We start from the raw sequence: 26,802 nt of genomic DNA, 5'->3' as shown, positions 1-26,802 counted from the left end.
AGCATTACATAAAATAAACACTGTCAAGCAACTGTCCTGAGCCCTGTTTACAACATTCATAATTTCATTTAGAAAAGTAGGTAGGATTACAGAATCAACTCTGCAGACTATACTACATACACAGAAAGCTCCTGTTTCATGAATGGAAAGGAGTGGGTAGGAGGTAGAAGAAACTATTGCTCTTAGCAAGAGTAACAAGTTGCAGATCTCATAATGACCTTCTCTGTTTACTCACTTCTGAGACACTATGGCAACTGGGAACCTCAGAATATCAAGGAAGGAGCATTTAGAGTAAAAAGTTTGGGGAACAAAAGCTCAGGGAGGCTAAATGAGAATGCTAAGAAAGTCAAAACATAAGAACACTCTCACAGGCCAACCAACAAGCAAAGTCAAAATATAATCTCAAAACTAGAGTCCGTTCTATTATTAACTAGAGGCCCGATGCATGAAATTCATGCATGGGGAGGGTCCCTAGGCCTGGTCAGCAATCAGAGCCAATCAGGGCCTTCTGGCTGCTGGCCAGGGTCTTCCTTGGTTCCACACAACCCCCTGGTGGTCAGCGCACATCATAGCAAGCGATCGAACTCCTGGTATCCCAATCGAACTCCCGAGGGGACATTTTGCATATTAGCCATATATATATATATATATATATTTCCCATGTTAAAGCTTGAAAGTGATGAGCCAAAAGATAGGATGGGAAAATGAAATTTCCCGCCCTCCCAATAATGGTTATTCTTGTGGATAAAGAACGGGTTTTACAGAAAGTGACCTCTCTGGGTAATCTGATCATAAACTCCTAACTGGGCAAGGTCATGGTGTGTAGTCATGCCCCAGGCATATAACTTTTTTAATAAAAGGTTTATTTTTCCCTTAAGCAAGCCCTGTCCACTGTTTCTGTGCATCTAGGTTCATACACCTTTGAAATAAACATAATCACCCTCAAGAAAATACATATTCTTGTTAAGGATCCTTTAATTCAACACACATTGCTTCCTCCCATTCTTTTCATGGAGTCTTCCTTACTTCCCTCCTTAATTTCAAATAAATTTTTTTAAATGGTGAAACTGTCATTCATTAGACCATTTCAGATCTTGCTTCCTGGCAATTGTTATCAGTTTTAGACCAAATAAATTCATAAAAGTTCTCTCATAAAAATGTCTGGACATTTCTTATGTTGACATCTGAATTATAATACTGACAATATGTTTGCTGTAATCAAGTTTTTCAAATCTAAATTTCCAAGTTTTAATCTCTAATTTGCAAAAGACTTAAAGAGATTTTTCCAGTTAACAATTTTTATCTCACAAAAAGGACTCCTCCATAATGAATAATATCACATTACACTAGTATGGCACATTTTACTTTCCCAAAAGCTTTTGCTGCTCTTATTTAATTTTACCTCCATCAGTAGATTTAAATGAAATTGCTTCAAACTCAGGAGTTTAAAGTGAGAAACCAAAAAGATAAGAAAATCCTTATTTCTTTCCAGGTCAAACACAAACATATATACAGTTAAAACTAAAAAGCTCGCCCTGACCAGTTTGGCTCAGTGGATAGAGCATCAGCCTGCGGACTGAAAGGTCCCAGGTTCGATTCCGCTCAAGGGCATGTACCTTGGTTGCTGGCACATCCCCAGTAGGGGGTGTGCAGGAGGCAGCTGATCAATGTTTCTCTCTCATCGATGTCTCTAACTCTCTATCCCTCTCCCTTCCTCTCTGTAAAAAATAAAATATATTTTTAAAAAAAGGAACAAACAACTAAAAAGCTCTGTCCTTTATAGCTTTTAATCAAATCATGTCACTACTCTTGTCCCCTTAACTTCCCTCTTGACCCAATGGCAGCAGGCACTGAAAGCTACTCCTAGATTCTCTCAGAATCTAATCTCATCACCATTATTTCCTATGGATGATGGTCTATAATACAATTCTATATGATTTTTTTTATTGACCATGAATTTTAGGAAACATAAAAAAGTAAAGTACTGGAAAAAAAAATAAAAAATAAAAAAAACAAACGAACAAAAAAAAAAAAGTAAAGTACTTTTCTTTCTGGACCAGAAAGGAGATAGGACTATACCTCACCTTCAAGGAGCCTTTTCTGAATGAACTTAATCATGCTCTCCTTCCAAAGTAGCAACTACTTGTCTTAAACCCAGAGACAGAAATTATATGCTGGATTTATATATACACAAATAACAGCAATTACAGATTGTTTTCCAATGAAGTCATTAACCTAAGATGCTTGCCAAGCATGAAATGTTGGCCACTTGATATTCTGAGTATATATTTTAAGAAGTTTAAGAGAAAACTGAGATGGAGTTTCAAATACCATAACATAAATTATGGGATAAAAAATGTTTTTAAAAAATCACATACCCTAGAGGTAAAAGATCCAACTGTGGGGCTAATGTGATTCCAACTGGACCTCATCCAGGAATTCAGCATACTTGTTGACAAAACTGATTACAATCTTTGTTTCGTAGATAGCGTAGGTTGATGTAGATTTAGACTGCATTGTAAAAATGAAGAACAATCTGGCCTCAAGTGGTATCCCACAAGGAGCAAATGTCAATATCCATACAACTAGATGGCTCTATTATATGCCACCAAATCATACATTAGTTATCAAAATTAAGATGCCTACACTCAGTCTTAAATGATCTTTCTTCTCAAATATTCAATTAAATATCAATAATGAGGTTCAGAAATATATCAACCTAGCTGATCTTATCTACAAGTAAGAAAACATAGTTGTCTACAATGAGGAATATACAATGTATATTCCCACCAACCTATAACTTTCTTGGGTATTATCCTAATATATAAAAAGCCAGGGGCCGTCATGACCGAAACAACCGGACGGATGACTCAACAGCAGGTTGCGTGGGGTGACCAGGCCGGCAGGGGGGTTAGTGAGGGATGACCAAACGACTGAACAGCAGGCTGCGTGGAGTGACCACGTCGCAGGGGAAGTGGGGGGGGGGGTGGCGGGGGGGGCAGATGAGGGAGACCAGGCTGGCAGGCAGAGGCAGTTAAGGTGATCAGGCTGGCAGCGGGGACAGTTAGGGGCAATCAGGCAAGCGGGCAGGTGAGCAGTTAGGAGCCATAGGTCTTGGATTGTGAGAGGGATGTCTGACTCCCAGTTTAGGCCCAATCTCAGGGATCAGGCTTAAACTGGGAGTCGGACATCCCCTGAAGGGTTGCAGATTGGAGAGGGTGCTGGCTGGGCTGAGGGGACCCCCTCCCCCAAGCACAAATTTCATGCACCATGCCCTAACTGGTTTTGCTCAGTGGAAAAAACGTTGGCATGCAGACTAAAGGGTCCCAGGTTCGATTCCAGTCAAGGGCATGTACCTTGGTTGCAGGCACATCCCCAGTAGGGGGTGTGCAGGAGGCAGCTGATCAATGTTTCTCTCTCATCGATGTTTCTAACTCTCTATTCCTCTCCCTTCCTCTCTGTAAAAATATCAATAAAATATATTTTTTTTTAAAAATTTCATGCACCGAGCCTCTAGTCCTATCTAATAACAGACAAACATGGTAATTGACCATACCTTCGCTATGCCTCCCATGGGCTAATCAGTGTGATATGCAAATTAACCGCCAACAAAGATGGCAGCTAACTTGCCTATTGCAGGCAGGGTGGGACAGCACTGCCGCCAGCGAGCCACCATCCCGGGCCGCAGGCCAGCCCCAGAAGCCGGTGATCGGGGGAGATGGGAGTCCCCTGCCCAGGCCTGACGCAATCCAGCGATAGGAGGGTGATGGAGGTCAACGCCTCTGCCTGAGGCATCAGGCCTGGGCGGGGGGCGGAGCTGGCAATCGGAGGGGTCTGGGGTTCCCCTGCCCAGGCCTGACACCTGGGCCAGAGGCATCAGGCCTGGGTGGGGGCCGGAGCTGGTGATCAGGGGGATATGGGGGTCCCCAGCCCAGGCTTGAAGCCTGGGCCAGAGGCATCAGGCCTGGGCGGGGGGCGGAGCTGGCAATCGGAGAGGTCTGGGGGTCGCTGCCCAGGCCTGATGCCTCTGGCTGAGGCGTCAGGCCTGGTCAAGGGGCCGATCCTGCGATCGGAGAGTGATGGGGGTCGATGCTTCTGGCCGAAGCGTCAGGCCTGGGTGCGGGCGGAGCCGATGATCGGGGGGAGATGGGAGTCCCCTGCCCAGGCCTGAAGCCAGGGCCAGAGGCGTCAGGCCTGTGCAGGGGGAGGAGCCGGCAATCAGAAGGGTCTGGGTGTCCCCTACCCAGGCCTGATGTCTCTGGCCGAGGCGTCAGGCCTGGGCGAGAGGCTGATCTGGCGACTGGAGGGTGATTGGGGGCAACACCTCTGGCCAAGGCGTCGGGGCCTGGGCGAGGACAGAGCCGATGGGAGGGAGATGGGGGTCCCCTGCCCAAGCCTGAAGCCTGGGCCAGAGGCGTCAGGCCTGGGGGGGGCGGGAGGGGGAGTCAAGCTGGCGACCTTTTCTGACCGCTCACTGGTTAAGCTCCCTGTATGCCACCAGTAATATTCTTAGTAACTTGGGTAATAAGAATCCAAAAAGGTGATCTAGGGTTTTTCAGCACACTCCTGGCGAAAAAAACGAAGGTCTGCTGCTGGAGGGCTAAGAAATGTCATATCTTGCCCTAGCCGGTTTGGCTCAGTGGATAATGCCTTGACATGCCGATGGCAGGGTCTGGGTTCAATTCTGACCAAGGGCATGTACCTAGGTTGCGCTCCTCCCTGGCCGGGGCCCAGGTCAGGGCTCATGCAGGAGGCAACCAATCAGTGTTCCTCTCACTCTGATGTTTCTTTCTGTCTTTCCCTTTCTCTTCCACATTCTCTAAAAATCAATGGAAACATATCCTCAGGTGAGGATAAAAAAAATAATAATAATAAAGAAATTATTATTATATGGAAGACACATCTTGAAAATGCCTAAAGAAAGTTGTAATTTTTTCATGGCGAAGGGACTGGAGTCCGTGTTGATGAAAAAACCTTGCTGGCTGCGGTGATGGCAGTGGCTGCAGCAGCGGAGTGATGGGGCTGGTGCCTTCCCCTGATCAGCCCAGTCACCTCCCACAAAGGGAGGCCAGACTGCGGCTTAGGCCCTATACCCAAGGGGAGCAGGGAGCGGGCCTAAGCCGTCACTAGGACATCCCCTGAGGGCTCCCAGTATGTGAGAGGGGGCAGGCTGAGCTGAGAGACACGCCCCCCCCCCCCCCCCAGTGCACGAATTTTGGGCCCCTAGTCTAGATATAAAAGGCTAAGTATTCCTCTGACCGGTAGCTATGACACACATTGACCACCAGAGGGAAGACGCTCAATGCAGGAGCTGCCATGACGCACACTAGCCAACACCACAGACCTGGCGGCAACAAACCAACATTCAACTTCCCCAAGTGGGACACAGGCCCTGCCACCACCCCAGAGTGACACCCCACCAAATCGTAGCCAATGCTGCCAAGACCCCATGGCACAAAATGTGGCCCACAACCCAGCCCAGCTTGGAAATGGTCACTATGGGTGCCAGGTAATGACATCACATAGCAACACCCAGCTTCCTCTTCATAGCGACTAGCCTCCTTGCAGTTTCCTCAGCCCAGGAACACGACTTGCTTTATAGCCAGATGGAAACATTTTAATCAAATATTTGTGAAGCATTTTCATGTGCCTCATCTCATTTGATCCTCACAGAAGTCAGAATCCTATTTTCTTTTCATTAGCTGGAAAATGGAGATTTAGAAAGTTTAGAAACTTGACCCAACTGAAAATAACTAAGAAATGGTGGAACTTGAAAATGACTTCACGTTTTCTCACTGCACAGAATAAAGTTAAAGACTGCTGCAGTTAAATATTTTACCCTTTGTTCTCCCTGTGTGATCTATAATAATAATCTGCTTCGTGTTGATATTTACTGTTGTGTTGCTGACAATTACCTGAAAGAGAAGTTGGGGTGCTTCACTGGGCTGGAAAAGGTTTAGCTAAATCAGAAAGCAGGTCTAATTAAGCAAGTTTATTCTCTATATATAAAAGGCTAAGTTGACTCACACGTGTGATACATATAAAGCTCTCGCTGGAGCCAATCGCACGCATGTGTTTCGATCTGTCATTGTCAATCGTGAATTTGGTTGACACTTCTATTATAGAGAAAGGGCGAACAGCGATATTAAAATATTTCTTGTAATTAATTTCCTTTCAATGTGCACGAATCCATGCATCGGGCCTATAGTTTTCTCATGTTTGGGTCATAAAGCTTAGAAAGTGATTCATCCAGTCTTTCATGGGTACTCTAGAAAATATGTGATGCAAGTCATCACAATCTCTGGAAAAGATGGGAAAGATATTCCCACCTATCCATCATTCTCATAGACTTCTCATTTCTCACCTAAAACCAAACCCTAAACTTGAGAGGCCCACTCTTATTCTATACAATGGCAATCACTTCACTTAGTTTCAGGTTACCTCCAGTTACCATCTCTTAGGAATGTACCTGTCCCTTTCTTCAATATCATCTGTGAAGGATTAGGCTATTCACTCAGAAAGCTGAACCAGTCTCTAGTTAACTTTGGGTTCAAAGAATGAAAACAAGTACCTGAACCCATATCCTCATTTTCATAGATGAGGAAAATCAGTCCAAAGAGGTACCATGAATTGGTATGGTGGCATAGCTAATTGGTGGCAGATGTCAGAACAGAGTTCTTGCTAATATCAAATAAATTTGACTGAATTTAAATTACCCCAAGGACACCATATTCACAAATGATTTAAAAAATAACTTTGTTTCATACTGGAACATTAGCTAGCTGAGAGTGAGTGGGAAGTGGCACTATCTCCTACACAGGATGCTGATCACACTTCAATCCATAGCTCCTCCACGAGCTATGGGAATGAGTTTTGCAATAGTAGGGCATGCAAACAAATTCTCAGGCACACATACCACTGATCACACAGTCTTTGCAATAAGAACCATCAACTTTGGGAATGACTTGGCAACTATAAACTGCCTTGTAATATCATCAGCTGAATTTCCTATAATGGTATCTATCTAACCATTCCCAAACTCACAATTTCCAAATCCAACAAAGGATATTCTGTTTCACATAGTCTCATATTAGACAAAAATTCTTAAGGTGCTGTATAGCTTCAAGAATTTAAATTTTTGGTTTGTTACTCCTCATCCAAGGATATTTTTTCCACTGATTTTTTAAAATATATTTTAATTGATTTTAGAGAAGAAGGGAACATCAATGATGAGAGAGAACCACTGATGGGCTGCCTCCTGCACGTCCCCCAATGGAGATCGAGCCTGCAACCCAGGTATGTGCCCTGACCGGAATCGAACCAGGGACCGTTCAGTTCACAGGCCGACGCTCTATCCACTGAGCCAAACCAGCTAGGGTTCCACTGATTTTTAGAGAGTAGAAGGCAGGGGCAGAGGGAAGAGAGAGAAAAAAACACATCGATGTGAGAGAGACATATCGATTTGTTGCCTCTCACACAGCCCCAACTGGGCCCAGGGATTGAACCTGCAACCCAGGTACATGCACTTGACTAGGAATCAAACCTGAGACCCTCTGATGAGTGGGACAATGCTCTAACCCAGCGGTTCTCAACCTGTGGGTCAAGACCCCTTTGGGGGTAGAACTACCCTTTCACAGGGGTCGCCTAAGACCATCAGAAAACACATATATAATTACATATAGTTTTGTGATTAATCACTATGCTTTAATTATGTTCAATTTGTAACAATGAAAATACATCCTGCATATCAGATATTTACATTATGATTCATAACAGTAGCAAAATTACAGTTATGAAGTAGCAACAAAAATAATTTTATGGTTGGGGGTCACCACAACATGACGAACTGTGTTAAAGGGTCGCAGCATTAGGAAGGTTGAGAACCACTGCTAACCACTGAGAAATGCCAACCAGGGCTAGGATTTAAATTTAACCCAATCTTTCTCAACAGGACACTGTGACATTATGAGAACAATTTTTGATGGTGTGTGATTATCCATTGTAGAAGGTTTTAAATCATTGGTCCTCTGTCCTCTAAAAGCAAGTAGTCCCACCAGGCACAACCCCAACACATTTACAGATGATCTTGAGGGGAAAGATACCATCACCAGTATTAGCCCAACTGGTGATGTGGTTCAGTGGTTGAGCATGGACCCATGAACCAGAAGGTCACCAGATCTCCCCCCAGTCAGGGTACATGTCCGGGTTGCAGGCTCGATCCCCAGTAGGGGGCATGCAGGCGACAGCCAATCTTTCATCATTGATGTTTCTATCTCTCTATCCCTCTCCCTTCCTCTCTCCCTAAAAATCAATAAAAACATATTTAAGATGTTTACATAAAAACAAAGACCTGACCCCTTAAGCGAGGTATTTTCCCTCTTTTGGCCTGTTTTCTCATCTATTTAAGTAAAGGAATTAGACTAAATTATCTCTGGTTCATTATAGTTCTAGGAATCTTTGAAGTACAGAGTGTGTATCTTGAGTATATAAAAAAGGAGTTGAATTACTTTATAATCCATTAATGATAGAAGTATCAAGATAATAACAGCAGCAATACCTACCCTAACTTATGTTTATCTAGGCTAGACCTATAATATAAATCCTGGCTGCATATTAGAATTATCTGGAGAGCTTTAAAAGAAATTGCCCCAGCTCCAAGCCAATATCAAGTGAATCAGAATCGGTGGTGATGGGGTTCATTTCTTAAGGCTCCCCAAATGATTCTGATGTACAGTGAAAACCAAGAACCACTAATCCATAACTTTTAATCCAAGAAATGCAAAGCAAATGACCAAAGGTGAGTATATCACACACTAGTTGTACAATCAAACATCAACAAATAAGAACAATCCAGGGTTACTATTTACTGATATTCTCAATTACATATAGGGAACTGCATTTCTAGAGAAAAAGAAGAGCTCTATAACAATCCCTTATTCCTTCTACAGCTCTTTATTGAGTACTGGCCCGGTCAGAAATAGAATATAACTTCCTGCTATGATGAAGTAGTTCAAAGAGATATTACTACAAATTTGCCCACCCTTGCAAAAGACCTGTCAATCACCAAGATAGTTACAACAATGGTAGTCAAAGTAATACAGAGAATGAAATTCCTCAACATAACTCTCATTCTCTAGGTCTCAGTAAAAGATCTAGTATGTAGAAAGAACCAGAAAAAGTTGAGAGTAATGTTTAGGAAAAGATACTTTCAAAAACTATACTCCAGACAAAGTACATCAGTTTCCACTTACTTACTCATCAAAGCTTTAAGACCGGTGACATAGGAAAAGAAGAAGCAATCTTGGATAAAATTATTCTTACTCTTTTCAGAACAAACTCAGTGAAAGCAGGACATATTAAATGGATAAAACATTAAACTTCTCTCTCTTACCTTACATGTAAGGCCAAGCCATCCTGTAGGCTAGAGATGCCCATATCAGAGAGTGTATCCGAGCTGACAGAAGTGGGTGACAGAGAGCCCTCCTTCTCCTCCAGTAGATCCAGCTTCACCAGACTGCTGATCTCATCCTCCGAGTTATCTTCAGACACAGAACCAATTATGAATCGGGAGTGCTGGTTCAGCTCCAGAGGTTTGGCCAAGGAGGATGGCTCATCCATTATTTCTTCAAAATGAGCTCTCAGAGCTATGGAGAAAATGAAGAGTGAGGAAAGCAGGTTATAGATAATAACCTATATATAAAGATAACGACAGGTTATACCTAGTATGGCACAGCTTGAACTTGGAAGCAAGGCAGAGTCTGAGAATTTGTTTCCTTAGCTATTCTATTTCAGGGCCTTTGTTTTCTACAAGGGAAGAAAATCTAGATCATAGTAACTCTGCCTAAAAGATTAAAACTAATTTCCATTTCCTCAAGAAATCATTTTCAAAAAAAATATAAGCCACTCCCAATATCTTTATCAATTTGATGATGTCCAAGAGATAATCAGAAACCTTTCCAGTAGGTGAAAGCTCCTTGTTTGTATATTGTAATTTTGGTTATTAGTATTGGGGAGAATGTGGTAAGGGTTTTGGAAGAGTGGTGTTCATTGAAAACTTGGTGTTTAGCCCTGGCTGGTGTGACTCAATTGGTTGAGCATTGCCCCAAGCACCGAGAGGTCGACAGTTCGATTCCCAGTCAGGGCACATGCCAGGGTTGCAGGCTCGATCTCCAGTAGGGCACATGTCGGGGCAGCCGATAGATGTTTCTCTCTCCCCGCCCCCCTCCCTTCCCCTCTCTGTAAAACAAAAAATAAAAAAACATTTTAAGCCGAAACCAGTTTGGCTCAGTGGATAGAGCGTCGGCCTGCGGACTAAGGGGTCCCAGGTTCGATTCCGGTCAAGGGCATGTGCCTGGGTTGCGGGCACATCCCCAGTGGGAGATGTGCAGGAGGCGGCTGATCGATGTTTCTCTCCCATCGATGTTTCTAACTCTCTATCTCTCTCCCTTCCTCTCTGTAAAAAAATCAATAAAATATAAAAAAAAAAAAACATTTTAAACAACAACAACAAAAACCCTTGGTGTTTACAGTAAACTATACACCTACCACCTGGTTCCAAACACTACACTATGTAAGAGACTATAAATTTTATATATAAGTGCATTTATGTATAAATATATACATAAAACATTTATGTATAAATATACATACTACATAGTGAATAGATATACATGTATATATCTGTACATATACATGGACACACTACACATGTTAAAATTACATATGCACCATTATTTTTGTACAATTTGTGAATCGGAGCTTGTTCATTTATAAAGAGAAAATGTATCTGTAACGCTAGAATAGTGGTTCTCAAAGTGTGGTTTCTAGTCCAGGAGCAGTATTACCTGGGAATCCGTTAAGAGTACAAATTCTTGGGCCCTACCACAGACAAACTATGTCAGAACCTACAGGTTGGGGCCAAATAATCAATATTTTACCAAGTCCTAAAATTTGAGAACCACTGTGCTAGAAGAATAAAGCAGTAATAATAAATTGTCAGGAATGCTAAAAAATACCTGCAGACAGTTCCTAAAAGTGAGTTGGAGATTATTTATTTAAGCTAACTTTTATATTTAAAACTAGAATCAAATATAAAAGTATGCAAACTTGACATCTAAAATTTCTATACATTTCTCCCTTCGAGTATTAGGTTTCCTTAAAAAATTTTTGTCTTGCCAGCACCGGTTTGGCTCAGTGGATAGAGCGTCGGCCTGCGGACTGAAGGGTCCCGGGTTCGATTCCGGTCAAGGGCATGTACCTTGGTTGCGGGCACATCCCCAGTGGGGAGTGTGCAGGAGGCAGCTGGTCGATGTTTCTCTCTTATCGATGTTTCTAACTCTCTATCCCTCTCCCTTCCTCTCTGTAAAAAATCAATAAAATATATTATAAAAAAAAAAATTTTGTCTAATGTCTCCAAATTTTATAAAGAGTTCACTTTCAGAATATTAAAAGAAAACCAAATCATTTAAAAAGGGAATTAGGGAGAGAGAAGGAGAAAGGGAGGAAGAAGTTCTAACAGATGACCACTCCAAACATCAGAAAGTACAGCAGCAAAAAGGCTACTTCTTACACATTTTAGAGCAGTTCATAATCAAGCTTAAGAATAATAAATTTTTTAAAAACCTCCATTTCAGCTAACAGAAAATAATGGCTGCCTTCTTCACAAGAGAAGTAAGTAAGGTATTCAGGGACAGATTCTACATTATAGCCTGACCAAAATTAGGTGACTAGACTAAAAAATAAAATTAGTAAGAAACATTTCTCTGATTCCGTGGAAAAAATGGGATTGACTAATAAATGAAAGGCTCTAAAAAAGTCAACTTCAAATTTTTTCTTTCCTAGCTAAGAACAGGAAGGTAGCCTTCCCTAAAGGGTTGCAACGATTGGAAGCAGCCCAGTGTCAACAGCTAAAGATCTGTCCACCAACCAGCAACTCTACTTGAATGGTATGCCCAGGCACAAGCCTACAAACCATCAGAAGAGAGGTCATGTATGGAAAATCACTGAGTAGCTGTCCAGACACTCCAGAACAGCCGTGGGCAAACTACAGCCCGCGGGCCGGATCCGGCCCGTTTGAAATGAATAAAACTAAAAAAAAAAAAAGACCATACCCTTTTATGTAATGATGTTTACTTTGAATTTATATTAGTTCACATAAACACTCCATCCATGCTTTTGTTCCGGCCCTCCGGTCCAGTTTAAGAACCCATTGTGGCCCTCGAGTCAAAAAGTTTGCCCACCCCTGCTCTAGAAGCTACTCTACAGCTCGTCCCACTTCCATTGACTCTAGTCCTGAGTGAAAGAGAAAAGGTGATGGAATACTAGCACTGTCAGACTTGTTCACTCAAGTTATCCCCCCTAAACTTGCATATATTCTTTTGTGGAAGGCAACTTTCAACATAAAAGCTTACGGGTTAATATTTTAGCACACGAACATAAAATTTTTATCACATTGAAAACAAGGAGCATTATTTATAACTGACCTCTTATAATTCTTACTGTCTGAGCAGATATCCACTTCCAAAAAGAACTAAAAAAAAAAAGAAACGAAGAGATATTTGAAGTATTTTTTAAAAGAATTTCAAATTATTAATAACTGTTTTGCTCAGCATAATATAAAGTAATAATACTCAAAGTATGATTTTCTGGTCAAGTCTATTATTGAACTTGAAGCATAAAGTTTAGTTGTTTACTATTTGTTCAAATCTGTGAATCAAAAACATTATATGCTCAAAGACTTTTTATTCATGAAAGTATTAAACAATAATCCAATATTATAATTTCACAATATTCCTCTTCCATGTATACTTAGATGAACACATTCCAACCCTATGATTTCCAATATTTCATAAAAAAAAGAAAAAAGAAAGAAAACCACTAGATTTGGTACAACCCAGTCAGACAATGATTATGTTTCCAAATGGTTACACCCGCCTTGGTCAGTGTGGCTCACTTGGTTGGAGCGTTGTCCCATGCTGGTTCAATATCCAGTAAGGACATACACCTAGATTGCTAGTGCAATCCATGGTTAAGGTGTGTATGGGAGGCAACCAATTGATGTTTCTCCCTCTCAAATCAATAAAATGGCTATACCCACCCATAAAGTAAAGGAGAGGACAGATCTCCTATTACATTAAGTCCCTAAACTCTAAGAGACCAAAGAATCTCTAGTTACTTCCCAAATCCTGGGTTTCCTTCTAGGCCCAACAATTTAACTGTACCCAAGGTAGAAATTCTCAAATTTGACTATTTATAACAATCACCTGTTGAGCTTTTAAAAAACATATAGTATGTCTAAACTCCACCCCAGATCAACTGAGAATCAGAATTGCTGCTGGAGGCCCAGAGATCTGAATATTAAGTGTCACAGTTGACAGACACAGTTCCACTGGTTTGGGGTGAAGAAAACATAAGGAAAGAACCTATTACACAGATAGGGAAATCCAGAGCTTCTAAGAGAAGACCCTGAATGACAAGTGACAAGACTGGGGATAGTGTAGGTATGTTAATTGGGGAATTAAGATTTACCCCATTATGTAGTTTGAGCTAGGTACAGTGGGGCCTTGACTTATGAGTGTCCCGACTAACGAGTTTTTTGAGATAACAGCTGTCTCTCCGCCGATTTTTTGCATTGAGTTGATAGAGTAATTTGAGTTAACGAGCTCCTTAACGAGCTCGGTCTCAGAACGAATTAAACTCGTAAGTCAAGGCCCCACTGTATAATTTTGATTCATTCACACTAGACGGCCACTGTGTTGGCTGTTGTCATTTTTTTATTTGATAATGTAAGGGAAAAGAGGTCAGTGTCCCTGACTAAACAGTCAGTTATTACATGTTTTAAAAATGCTTGTGGCACACCAGTTGAAAATAATTACATTAAGTGAAGAAACCAAAGGTGAAGAACAGTATGTAAAGTATGCATAATTTGTATTTAAAAAATTAGCAGAGTGGGGAGCATTTGTTTGAATATGAATAAAACCTCTATTTAAAAATAAATACATTTAAATAAATATATCTGATCATTACTATTAAGAAATTATAATGATATTAATAACACTGCTTGTCTCTGGTGAAGGGTACTAGATGGCTGCAAGACAAAATTAGGATGGAGAATGTCACTATATATGCTTTTATTACATTTGTTTTCTCTCTCTTATGTTTAAAATTTTGAACTATGTGCATGTATCACTTATGTATTACCAACTGAAGATCTTAAATACGTTAACAGAAAGTTTTACCCAGCCCACCCAGTAAAGCTCAGTGGTTGAGCCTCGAGCCACGAACCAGTAGATCATGGTTCAACTCCAGGTCAGGGTACATGCCCAAGTTTTGGACTCTATCCCCAGCAGGGGTTGTGCAGGAGGCAGCTGATCGATGATTCTCCCTCATCTTTGATGTTTCTATCTCTCCCTCCCTCTTCTTTCCTCTCTGAAATCAATAAAAATAGGTTTATATATAAAAAAAAAGTTTTACCTAACTCCATGCCACTCTGATCCTTTATCTCCTATCTGCCTGTGCATTTAAGTAGACCATGAGCATGTCATTCCCTTATTTAATATATGTAATTGACTCTGTTATCTCCTTAATGAAGCTGGAAAAAGTTATCTCTTCCAATCATTTTAGATCTACCACCAATAGCACCTTACAATGCTGTGTAAAAACTAGGCTTCTGCAGGCCGTTTCATAAGAATTCCAGTTAACATTTGAGTTACAAAACTAGGAGGCATGAACAACGGGTTTATTTCAAATATTACCTAGAAACATTAGAGGCTTCCAGGTAAAAAGCCATTTTGTGAATTCGAAAAGCTTTGGGATTATGAATCAATTTTCCCTTATAATCTTCATAGAACAACAGTATTTAGAAAAAGCTGAAGCCATGATTTAGATGTGTCAGCTACCTTCTAAACAGTCTCAAGATAAAAAAATTTTCTTTGAAAACACATTGCTTTTTTGTTGTTGTTGCCCCCAGTTCTCTGGATTGTACTTTATGTTACCTGGCAGAGATGTAGAGGAGACATTTACAGGTTAAAGCAATTCCTAGTCCTCTTGGAGTTACAATAGCTTGTGTTATTTTAAAGAGACAGTTTTGAGTTAAAATAATGACAAACTCAAAAATTAGTTGCCCGAGATGATGGATTGCCTATAGCTGGAATTTTCAATAGGAGTATCAGATAAAATATTCTCATATTACGTGGAAAACTGGACTATAAAATTCTGAAGGTACACTCTAATACTAGAAGTTCTACTAAATTTTTGGATTTTATAAGATGGAATCAAAGGGAAATTAAATAGCTTGCCTTGTCAGGGCCAGGAATACCACTAAATGTTGACACACAAAACACAAACCAGCTATTTATCCTCCTGGTGCTAATCTACTGATATTATTCTTATTAAACTTGAAAACTCATCAAGCTCCTATCAACCTACTATCCCCCCAATTTGGCATGTGTGTAAATACATACATACATATACGTGTGTGCCAACTTCTATGACTAAGGACAGATTTGAAAGCTTTCTACAAATTTTTAGGAACTTCATTAATGAGCGTACTCTCTATTTCTATCATTGGAGATAGCCAAATACACATAAATAAAACCTTATATTTCCAGAAAAAGAGTCTCCAAAACTGAGCCTGCTTTTCAAACTTAACTCCATAAATTCATTTGTGTTATTTTGAAAATGAAAATCATTTATACAAGCTTATTCTCTCTGGGATCACTAGTACTGCCAAACAACTTCAATTCCTATTGTCATGTGATGGTAAACATTACTGTGGTTCTTTATATAAAGGAGGGTGAATATGGCATGCTGAAACAATGAAATGAACCTAAGTCCCAAATAACATCATTGGAAGGCCAAACCGGTTGGGGCCAACAACCTCTGGGTAAGGCACTTAACGTTGTTGTTGAAGCCACTTTTCACTTGCTTAAACATTCAGAGACTAGATGGCTTTATGGTAGCTTGAATAAATAAAAAAATTGGTAAGAGTACTGTATCATTAGAGCACACATACTAAGAGTGGCTGAACTCATAAGAACCTATGCTCTATCAATCAGATTCATATTCCTTGTGTTAAGTGCAATGTCCTTATAATACTATTTGTCAGTTTCCTATCTAATAGCATCTTCACATAAGCCATTAGATTCAAGTAAAGTAGTGAATAATCACTAAATTGTACACTTATTGAAACAAACAAAAAACTAGTTAAGCAATAATCTATTAGAGTGGAAGATCAGTGAATACTTCCTTTAAAAATGTTAGTCACCTCATAGTTAAAGAAACTTTTTCAACCAATGAGTCTTTACTGTTCATTCACTTCTTCCTAACCGTGCTGTTTTAACGGTTTGGAAAAATGCTTGATGCATAGCTGCTACCATTATTAATCTTTAAGAGCATATTAGTTAACCTTTTTTTCTGAATTGTAAAAAGACTCCTCCAATTAGAAATTCTAAATTCCAATGTATTATTCCAACAATTTTCATTTTAATTTACTTCTTTCTTCAACCACGACTATTAGTATATTATATATTTTTTAAAAATTATTTTAAAGAAAGAAAAACACTAGCCCCAGACCTGTTAAACCAGTCTGTGTGATGGCCAAAATGTTTTCCTAATCACTAACTGAAAAGGTAACAGAATTTTACATAATGTTCTACACCTGAACCTGTTCACAGCACTTTAGAGAGGTAAATATCAGAAAGAGAGTTCTGAGGCTGGCTTTCTTTCCCAATGCCAGTTCTTTGACATAACCTAGTCATCATCTGAACTATAAGTTCACTAAACTAAATGCCACCATTTCCCAACCTTCCCTCCAATTTTAAAAACAATTCAACCTTATGCTTGATGTATTTCAATTCTGCACTGGTAAATTCAAAAACAAAACTTCTGCAACACAAGTAAACCCAAGCGGCTTTGTAAATTAGTACTTTGTCTTGACATCTGTAGTAACTATTTTGGATTCACAACAGTCCTCCTATTATTAGAAATGAGGAAATTAAGTCAAGAAAAGTGGGAAGAGACTTGCTACTTTGTAACAAGCAGGCACTTACCTGGACACTGCAGCTGCTGTCCTGCTCTATATTACTGTATTAGATCACACAGTGTCCTTAAAAGTGCTTGCCAAGTAGGCAGCACAGAAATACTTCTCCATCACAAACATCCAAAGCATTCCCACCAAGAAGTAAGAGACAAGTCCGATAATTCCTATCACCCAGAAGGAAGAAACCATGTAACCAAAGTAAGCATGTTTCTCAATCTGTTTCAAGGGGCTGGAGGGGGGGGGGGGGGGGGAATGAATGAAAAGAAATCTAGATTAAAGGGATCAACCTCTGAGAGTGAGGACTAGGTTATGAGGTTTGTTCCACACATTGGGAAATTACTGAAAAACTGCTTAAGTAGAAATGGAATCAATCAGGAAATCCTAAGGTCTCTTGATTTCGGACTTAAACCCCGAAACAAACGTATCTGAAATTAAAGTATTCCCTCTACTGGGTGCAGCTATATTCTCCTATGCTTCTATAAAATCTACAAGACCTGCATGGAGTCCCTAGTATTTAGAGCTGATTCCAAGTGTCCAGGGGTGTCCACTTTCTGTGTCCAAATCCAAAAATAATGTTGGCACTGACCCGAGCAGGACCTTGACGCACATTTTCCTCTGAAATTAGCCTCACATCACCTTCCGACGTCCTATCTCCAATAGCTTGACCCGTATAGCAGATGGGAAGGAGAGAGTAACAGGAACGCACATTTATTTACTAACAGAAAAAAAAAACCCTGGGAGCGAGGTCTGGCAAGGGACAAGTCGCCTGGCCCTGCTCCCACCCCCGCACAGACACTGGGAGCCACGGAAGCCAGGGTCCCTGCACCCGACACCTCTCTCTCCAGAGTTCGAAGACTTTCAATGCAGCTGGACCCAACCCTCCGCATCCCCCTCCCACGTGGGTCTTTGCTCGCTCGCAGGCGCAGGGTCGCCTCGGAGAGAGTCGCCGGAGGAAGGACCCGGGCCGCGCCGGACCCAGCGAGGGAGTGACGTCCAGGGAGCCCCAGGCCCACCTCCCAGCCCCTGCCTAGAGGCCCCGGGCTGCACGCCTCCCAGTTCCGGGTCGCAGCTCCCACCCCGAGGCCCCAGGCCCCTCCACGACTCCACGGAGGGGCACTCGAGGCCCCGGAGCTGCGGGGAGGGCTGGCACGGGGGTCCGGCGGCTCCGGCGGGATGGAGCCGGCCGCGTGCGGGCGGGCGGAAGATGGGAGGCGGCCCCGTGGAGCCACCTCCCCGCCCCGGGCCCCGGCCTGGAGGCCGTGAATCACCAGCTCTGGGGCACCCTCACCTCACCTCCCGGCGGCGCGTCCGCGGCCCGGCGTCCCGGAGCCCCTGCGCGGCGGCGGTGCTGGGCGGGAGGAGACGCGGAGAGCACCGCGATGGCTGACAGGCGCGCCGCTCGAGGCCGGCCGGGCACACGGGGAAGGGGCGGGGCCTCCCGCGAGCCGGCCCGCCCCCGGCCCGCCCCCGCCTCCCTCCTCCGCCCGCCCGCCGCGTGGGGTGACCACGTCCGGGGTTACTCCAGGCTGTTCACCTCCGACCCCGCTCCGGGCCGCCGCGCCGTCCGGCCGGCTGAGAGGCAACCCGCGGGTCCCGAGGGCCCGGCGACAGCCAATGGGAGGGCGGCGCGGGGCGGGGCGACGTGAGGCGATGCCGATGGTCCGAGCGCGCTCTGCCATTCGGGACCCAGCGGCTCGGAGGCGGGCGGGTCTAGGGCCGTCGCCGAGCCCCGAGGCCCGGCCTTCGCCGCCCTTTCCGCCGGGGGCGGGGGCGGGGGCGGGGTCCAGGGCCGGCCGGCCGCCCCCGCTTCTGGCGGACAGGGGAGGGGGGAAACGGCCGTGCGTGCTCCTCGGACCGGGGAGCGAAACGCCCGGGGCCAGCAGGCGTGTAGCGCGGGAAGGGAGCCCTGGACCGAGCGAGACCGAGTAGAGTGGTTGGTGTGCGGGCCTCGGGAGGACCTTTGCGTGTTCAGTTCTAACCCCCTGAAGAGGTGGGCATTGCACCGTGAGCTGCCCAGATCACACGGGCTGGTTTGCAAGTTAGTGCCGGCTCAGTGACCCCTCTTCCGGAACCACGTACCCAGATTCCCTCGGCTCGCTCCTCGGACCCGGAGCAGCCCACCTCCGAGGCGTCTCTGCTGCTGGATCCGGGGGCGGGGCGGGCCAGCCTCAGGAAGGAAAGCGCAGCAAGAAGGGCCGTGGACTGAAGGACCGCAGCTTTTTCTGCCCGCCCTGAGCAGGGAAGATTCGTGGCAGTAAATTCCGGACTTCTCGGATTTGAGTGTGTCTCCCAACTTCCACTGTGGTTCCACCAAACCTTTGAGATGAAGCCAACCAATTTCTCTATTTTTTTCTTTATTTATAGCAGACTTTCATGGTGGCTGTGTTGAAAATAGGAACTAAAGAAAGTCCCAACATATAATAACTATTGTGCGGGAGAAAAGAGAAAATTGCACTTCAGAAGAATGGAGTGAGTTTAACCCCTTGCAAGGATTTAATGAGCGCCCAGAGTACTTTTCCGATCCTTACACAAGCTTGTGCTAAAGGCCAAGAGATGTACAGAGGATGATTTGGCAAGAAGTTCTGTGCCAGAGGGCAAAAAATGCATAGGGTAGAAACACACACCTGAGGTCAGAAGTTCTTGGGCCAAGGAGAGGCAGGAAGATTGGAGGATTGACCAACAAGGAGCAATATTCATCTAGGAGCCCTCAATGCCATGAGGTGGTGGCTTCTCTAAGAATTTACCAACCTACTTTAAAATATTAGGGACTAGAAACAGAAATTTAGAAAGATGTAGACTTGACAGAGCACTGACCCACATTTCACAATAGCTGTGTTTGTCATTGGATGCATGTCAGTTGAACAAACAAAGGAAATCAGAACTTAAAGATAATTGCAGGTTTAACAGGATGTTTGACTTGGCTTACTGGGGAAAAAAAAAAAAAAAAGGCCTGGAAAGAGGGAAGTTTTACCTCTCCCTGATAGTGGTCTCTGAAGCTGGCATGAAGGAAGTAACTTTGGAAAGAATTAAAAATGTTGAGGTTGCCCCTTTTCTTCTTCATATGCCTTTCCTAGTTCCCATGAAGTAATAGGAACTCTGGCCCCAAGATTGCTTCTTAATGGTGTTGCTGTTTATCAGCTTTAGGAGCACTGCAAAATCAGGTTACCCTCAAAAACTATCCTTATGTGAAATTTCAGCAAGCCATTACATGTCCTGCTTTTGACCTCACTGAATATTTGAAGTAATTGAGCTCTAAAGAACTAGCCAAGGAAAGGCCTAATAAAAAAGCTTCAGTGAAAGAAAACGAAGGATGAGTTAGGATCTACCAAGACCATGTGGGATCTAATCATCTAATCATTACCATCAAATGTTAAGACAAGTGGGCAGAGCTGTGTCTTTAAGGCAATACACCTGAAATTTCAACAACTCCAAAGTGGTGCATGCCAAAACCTGCCAATCTTTACTATAAGCTCTGTAGAGCTGTTTCAGGAGTTCTTGCCACACAAGCCATTATGTCAGTAAGAAGCGGAGGAGGAGAGCCAAAGGGTGGAGAGAACTTACTATACAAGACTAACAAGTGTAAGAGAAGGGAGTAGAACATTTCTAGAAGCTGAAACTAGACAGCAATTGGGATGAATTGTGTCCCAGAATTCATATGTTGACGTCCTAATCCCCATCACCTCAGAAGGTGAATATATTTGGAGATAGGATCTTTAAAGAGGAAGTTACATTAAAATGAGGTCATTAGGGTAGTCCCTAATTCCAAATTATTGGTGTCCTTATAAAAAGAGGAAACTAGGACACAGACACACACAGAGAAGAGACCATCCGTGAATCACAAATTGATAAAGCATTTGCCAGAATTGTTGCTCTTATGCTGGAGAAGATGGCCATCTACAATCCAAAGAGAAGCTTCTCAAGAAACCAACCCTGGGAACACCTTGATTTTCGGACTTAGAGTCTCCAGAACTGTGAAGAAATAAATTTCTGTTGTTTAAGCCACCCAATCTGTGGTACTTTATTATGGGAGCCTTAGAAAACTAATGCAAGGTCCCAAATACCAAATGGCTTCCAAGTTTTTTAAGAAGGTGGTCAGATTTATCCTGAACATTCCAGATATCATCCAACCTTAAAGATGGTCTCTAATATTGGGCATTAACTATAATTGAAAAAATCAATTTTTAAAAATTTAGGGGGGCCCTGACTGGTTTGGCTCAGTGGATAGAGCATCAGCCTGTGGACCCAAAGGTCCCGGGTTCGATTCTGGTCAGGGGCATGTACCTTGGTTGCAGGCAACATACCCAGTAGGGAGTGTGCAGGAGGCAGCTGATCAATGTTTCTCTCTCATCGATGTTTCTAACTCTCTACCCTTCTTCTCTGTAAAAAAAAACCAATAAAATATATTCAAAAATTAGGGGGAAAGCCCGGCTGGTATGGCTCAGTGGTTGAGCATCAACCCAGGAACCAAGAGGTCACAGTTCAATTCCTGGTCAGGGCATATGCCCAGGTTGCAGGCTCAATCCCCAGTAGGGGACATGCAGGAGGCAGCCAAATGATGATGTTTCTCTCTCTCTCTCTCTCAAAAATTCAATAAAAACGTATTTTTTATTTTTTTAAATCCTCACCAGAGGAATGAGGATATTTTTTCCATTAATTTTTTTGTTTGTTTGTTTGTTTGTTTAGCGAGAGTGGAAGGGAGGGATGAAGGAAAGAGAGAGAGAGTGAGGAAAGAGAGAAACATTGATATGAGAGAGACACATCGATTGGTTTCCCTCTGTTCACAGCCTGGGATTGAACCTACAACCAAGGTACATGCCCTTGACTACAAATCAAACCTGCAACCCTTTGGTCCAAAGACCAATGCTCTATCCACTGAGCCAAACCCGCCAGGGCAATAAAAACTTTTTTTTTTTTAATTATGGAATAAAGATGGTCTCTCACCTTACTGTGGGAAAGTAAGAAAAGTCTGAGGGGTCCCTATCATTAAAGTGATTACAATCTAGTTGGGAAGACAAAACTAAACACCAAACAGAATGTCTACTACTTACTCCGTAGATGACAGCCATGTGAATTTTATAAGAGCCATAGATGAGAGAGGATAAATTCAAAAAAATTAATAAGCCCAGGAATACATAAACAGTATGTTTATATGTGTGTCACTGTGTATATGTTGGCACTTTATTGTCAATTATACTTTAGTTTATGGTAATGTTTCTTAAAGTCTGTTTCCACTGAGTACCTGCAACAGAATCACTAGGTACTTATTAAAAATGCAGATTCCTAGCCCCACTGCAGACTTTTTTAAGCAGTAATTGTTCACCCTGATAATCATTCAACTGAATAACAATAGGATTTATCCTTATTGTCCCCCTGTTTGCTGCCAATGTCTCTGGTCAAACAGTAATGCCTTCTACACCTGCATGTCCAAGATAGGAAAGTCTTATCAGGTCAGGCCAAAGTTAAACCAAGGGAAGAAAAGTGCCTTAATAGAAAATGGGACTATGAAGAGTTCCCTGTCCTGGTAGCTGCCATAGTTCCAACTTTCTTACGTAGCAAACGGTTGGGGCAGAGGACAGAAGAAATACTGGGATGTTATTTCCCACTGGTCCTCAACATATAACATATACTCCAATCTGGTTTCTAGCTCTTGCCACACTTATTCTTACCTTTGCTTCTACTGTCAAACTTGTCCTTCCTCTCCCTCCTAATTTTCTGAATCTTTCTGGTCCTTGGGACTCCCCTTTTCTCTAAGATTTCTTTACTTCTCCAGCTTCTACTGATACATCTCCTCTGAATTCCTGTAGCATTCTAGTCACCACCACATGATTCAACATGTATTAGGCTTTAATTTTTTGTGTCTATGTTGGTTTTAGCTCTCCAGCTAAATTTTAATAATCTTAGGGACAGAGAGTGTTTCTTATAGTTTGGTATTCCTCTCTATAACTACTAGAGTAGGGCTAAGTAAGTAATTCACTGACTGAAGTAAAAATTAACTAGCTCTGTACCAGAGAGGTCACACTGCTCCTTATGTCTGTCTGCTTATCCGTCTTCATGTTGCCTTTGGGAGGCAAAGCCCCCAGTCGGATACTTAGCTGATTTACAGATGGACAGACTTCATCAAGAAAAGTCAGGTCCTTGCCCTAGCCGGTTTGGCTCAGTGGATAAAGCGCCAGCCTGCAGACTGAAGGATCCCGGGTTCGATTCTGGTCAAGGGCACATGCCCGGGTTGTGGGCTCGATCGCCAGTAGGGGGCGTGCAGGAGGCAGCTGATCAATGATTCTCATCATTGATGTTTCTATCTCTCCCTCTCCCTTCCTCTCTTAAGTCAATAAAAATATATTTTAAAAAAGAAAAAGAAAGGAAAGTTAGGTCCTTGACCAGAATTGTGGCTCCAGTCATGAGATAGAGAAAAACAAAGCATACAAAACTTTATCTGAACACTACGTTCCTTTGCTCTGGTCAACCATTCAAGTTCGTCCAGAATTAAGAGCCTGGGAACTTCACACCATAAAGTCAGAAAATGTTCTCAAGGATGCCACTTCGTAAGTCTGGTCCTGATGATAAAAGGTAGGATTGCACAGTGAAGGACAGGTTCACAGTGGAGACTCACCAGGATGTTTTCACATGGACATTTGGGTTTTCACTAGGTATTTCAGCTCTCCCTCCCTCCTAACTATCCAATACTAATCACTTCCAGTGCCCATCTATACTGTCTATATTTGACAATCCTCAAATCTTAGCTACTTCTTCCACAGCACTTCCAATATCTTTTTTTTTTAAATCTCTAAGTCCTACACATCTCGTAACTAAATGCCTAGAGAAAGTAAAAGGCCCCTTTAGCTAAAGACAGGAAAGTGGACAAAATAACTTGTTTAGGTCCTGCCCAGTCCTGGGATTTTGACATTTTATATTGATCAACTTCACAGGCTTCTCATTTTTTACTTCACTCTCCTGACAACCCATGAAAGTGCCCCCTGGTGAGCTGATTTCTGCTCCTGTCCTCACCTTCCTTTCAGACTTTTACAGTGTCTTCATAACCCCTATTTCAGACTCAGCTTTTTCTTGTTACATGTTTAGGCCTCCACCTATGCACTCTCACTCTTTTGCTGTTGTTAATTCTCACCGGAGGATATTTTTTCCATTAATTTTTAGAGAGTGGAGGGATTAAGAGAGAGCAAAACATCAATGTGGGAGAGACACATCAATTGGTTGCCTCCTGCATGCACCCCAACCGGGGTGGGGATCAAACTTGCAACCCAGGTATGTGCCTTGGAATCGAACCCGTGACCATTTGGTCCTCGGTCTGACACTCCAACCACTGAGCCATACAGGCCACAACTGTACCTCACTCTTCATTGTTATTATTATATACAAAGCACAATACATAACAAAATACAACATTAATCATTTTTATAGAGCCTTTGCTTTTTACAACAAAAACAGCCATCACTCAACTTCCTTTTATCCTTTTCATTTCTTCAGTCTTAAAGTGTTCCTAAATTATAGGAAGATGTCACAATGTCCTATTTTTTTTTAAATCTCACCTCTGGCCTGGACAGAGTGGCTCAGTGGTTGAACATCGACCTATGATCCTAGAGTTCGCTGGTTTGAGTCCCGATCAAAGCACACCTGGGTTGTGGGCTTGATCCCCAGTAGGGGGCATGCAGGAGGAAGCCAATCTATGATGTTTCTCTCTCATTGATGTTTCTATCCCTCTCCCTTCCTCTCTCTCTAAAAAAAAAAAATTTAAAAAAAGAAACAACAAAAAATTCAATAAAAACATATTTAAAAAATAAATAAATAATAAAAACATTTTTTTAAAAAATCTCTTCTCTGGTTAACATACTAGACCAGCAGGTAGAAAGCTATCTCCCCAACATAAGTCTTATTTATCAGTGGACCTACTGTGCTAATATGCCCAATTTTCTTAACAAAAACAAAAAGGAAGAAAGATAAAGGAAACAAAAAATAAATGAAAATAAAATGTAGTTTAAATCAATGAATGAGACTGCCATAATCATTTGGATAGCATATAGTTTGGGGGGGTGAATTCAGGCAAGCAAAACTGAGAAGAACTGATTATTGGTATTGGTAACAGGAGCCAAAGATATCTTAAGAGCAACAGGAACTTTGCCTTCCCTGTGTTCTGTTTTATAATAGCGTAACTCTTTAATTAGATAGACCAGACTTTAAATTCTGACTCTGTCACTAATTAGCTCTGTGACCCTGAGCAACTGACCCCCTTCTGAGCTTCAGTTTCCTTGCCTATAAGACTGAGATATAATATCTACCTTGTACGTTTGTGTTTTGGGATGAAATGTTATAACCAAAATGGAAAGTTTCTAACACAAAGCTTGGAACATTAGTAGGCGCACTGAAAATATTACTTCCCCCTTTCTCTCTGGGTCTCCCTTCATTTCCTACTACTATTCAATACAAGAATAAAATGGCGTATGGATGCTCACTTGATTCAGAAATGATTGTGTTATTAAATTCACCACCTACCCCATCTGGAGCCAATATTCCCAGGGTAATAAAGCATGTGATCAGGAACCTACGGATAATCTGAGTCCTCTACCCTTTACTGGGAGGGGGCAAGTAATCAGGAGAAGTGACTGTTGGCCTGAGCTTCTGAGAACCAATCAAAGGGTTGGCACTCTGAGGGTATGTATGATTGTGCCACACTGAAAAGGCTCTTTGGTCCCTTTGGGAAGGATGTGAGACAACAGGAACTTTTATATTCTGCAAAGAGGGGTGTAAATAAGGACAATCTCCTAGAAAACAGTTTGGCATTAACTAGTAAAGCTGAACATACCCTGCATACCCTATAACCTGCTTCCATTTCTGGATTTATATTCTGGAGAAACTTTCAGATGTTCCCAGGAACATTGTTCATTATGACCAAATCTTGAAAATAACCCAATCTCTCAGCAGTAGAATGGATAAATTAAGGTGCATTCATACAATGTAATATATAAAGCAATGAGAACAAATTATTGCTACATGAAACATCAAGATGAATTTTATAGACATAATATTAAGCAAAAAAAGCCAGACCCAAAAGAATGTTTCCTGTTATATAAAGTTAAAAAACAGACAAAACTCATTTGTAGTAGTAAAAATCTGAATAATGGCCCAGCCAGTGTGGCTCAATGATTGAGCATCGACCTATGAACCAGGAGGTCACGGTTCACTTCCCAATCAGGGCACATGCCTGTGTTGCAGGCTTGATCCCCAGAGTGGGGTGTGCAAGAGCAGCCGATCAATGATTCTCGCTCATCATTGATGTTTCTATCTCTCTTCCTCTCTCTGAAATCAACAAAAACATATTTTAAAAAATAAAGAAACCAAAACAGAGGCCAGAGAAATTAAATGACTTACTCAAAGTGATTCAATCTGATCTAGAACCTAGGTATGCCTTTTGGCTACTTGTCAAGTGCTCCTCCCACCGACCCACCCTGATTCATTTAGTTAGTCCCAGTTTCCTAATATCTTCCAGTGTCACATCTCTCATAAGACTCACCTATGTTACAGCTTTTTTTCCTTCTAAATTTGACATTTTTGTTGTAGGGAAAGGAGATCAGGTGAGATATCCTTTCCTCCACAGATATTCTAAACACAAAACTAGTCAAAATATCTAATAACAGAGAACAGTCTGGGTCTATTTCTCTGAGAGTTATTTTGACTTGTTAATGTAGCTCTGCCACTGTATGGCTGCTCCAACACAAAGGCTGACGTTTGAGCCTCTGTGACACAAAGGAAAA

The 26,802-nt window shown here is 42.2% G+C and overlaps 1 protein-coding gene across 1 annotated transcript in view; it reads right to left on the bottom strand.

The window, feature by feature from the left end:
- The window catches only part of ACACA (acetyl-CoA carboxylase alpha), a 220,053-nt gene extending 210,420 nt beyond the window's left edge, over positions 1–9,633 (bottom strand). The window contains 1 exon segment of the mRNA XM_081108776.1: positions 9,392–9,633. Coding sequence (XP_080964902.1) covers positions 9,392–9,618 — 227 coding nt within the window. The 5' untranslated portion in view covers positions 9,619–9,633.
- Positions 9,634–26,802: the final 17,169 nt, after the last annotated feature.

Source organism: Myotis nattereri (genome assembly GCF_964212035.1).
Source record: "Myotis nattereri genome assembly, chromosome: 16".
Classification (NCBI taxonomy): Eukaryota; Metazoa; Chordata; class Mammalia; order Chiroptera; family Vespertilionidae; genus Myotis; species Myotis nattereri.
This window is presented reverse-complemented; position numbering and strand designations above follow the sequence as displayed.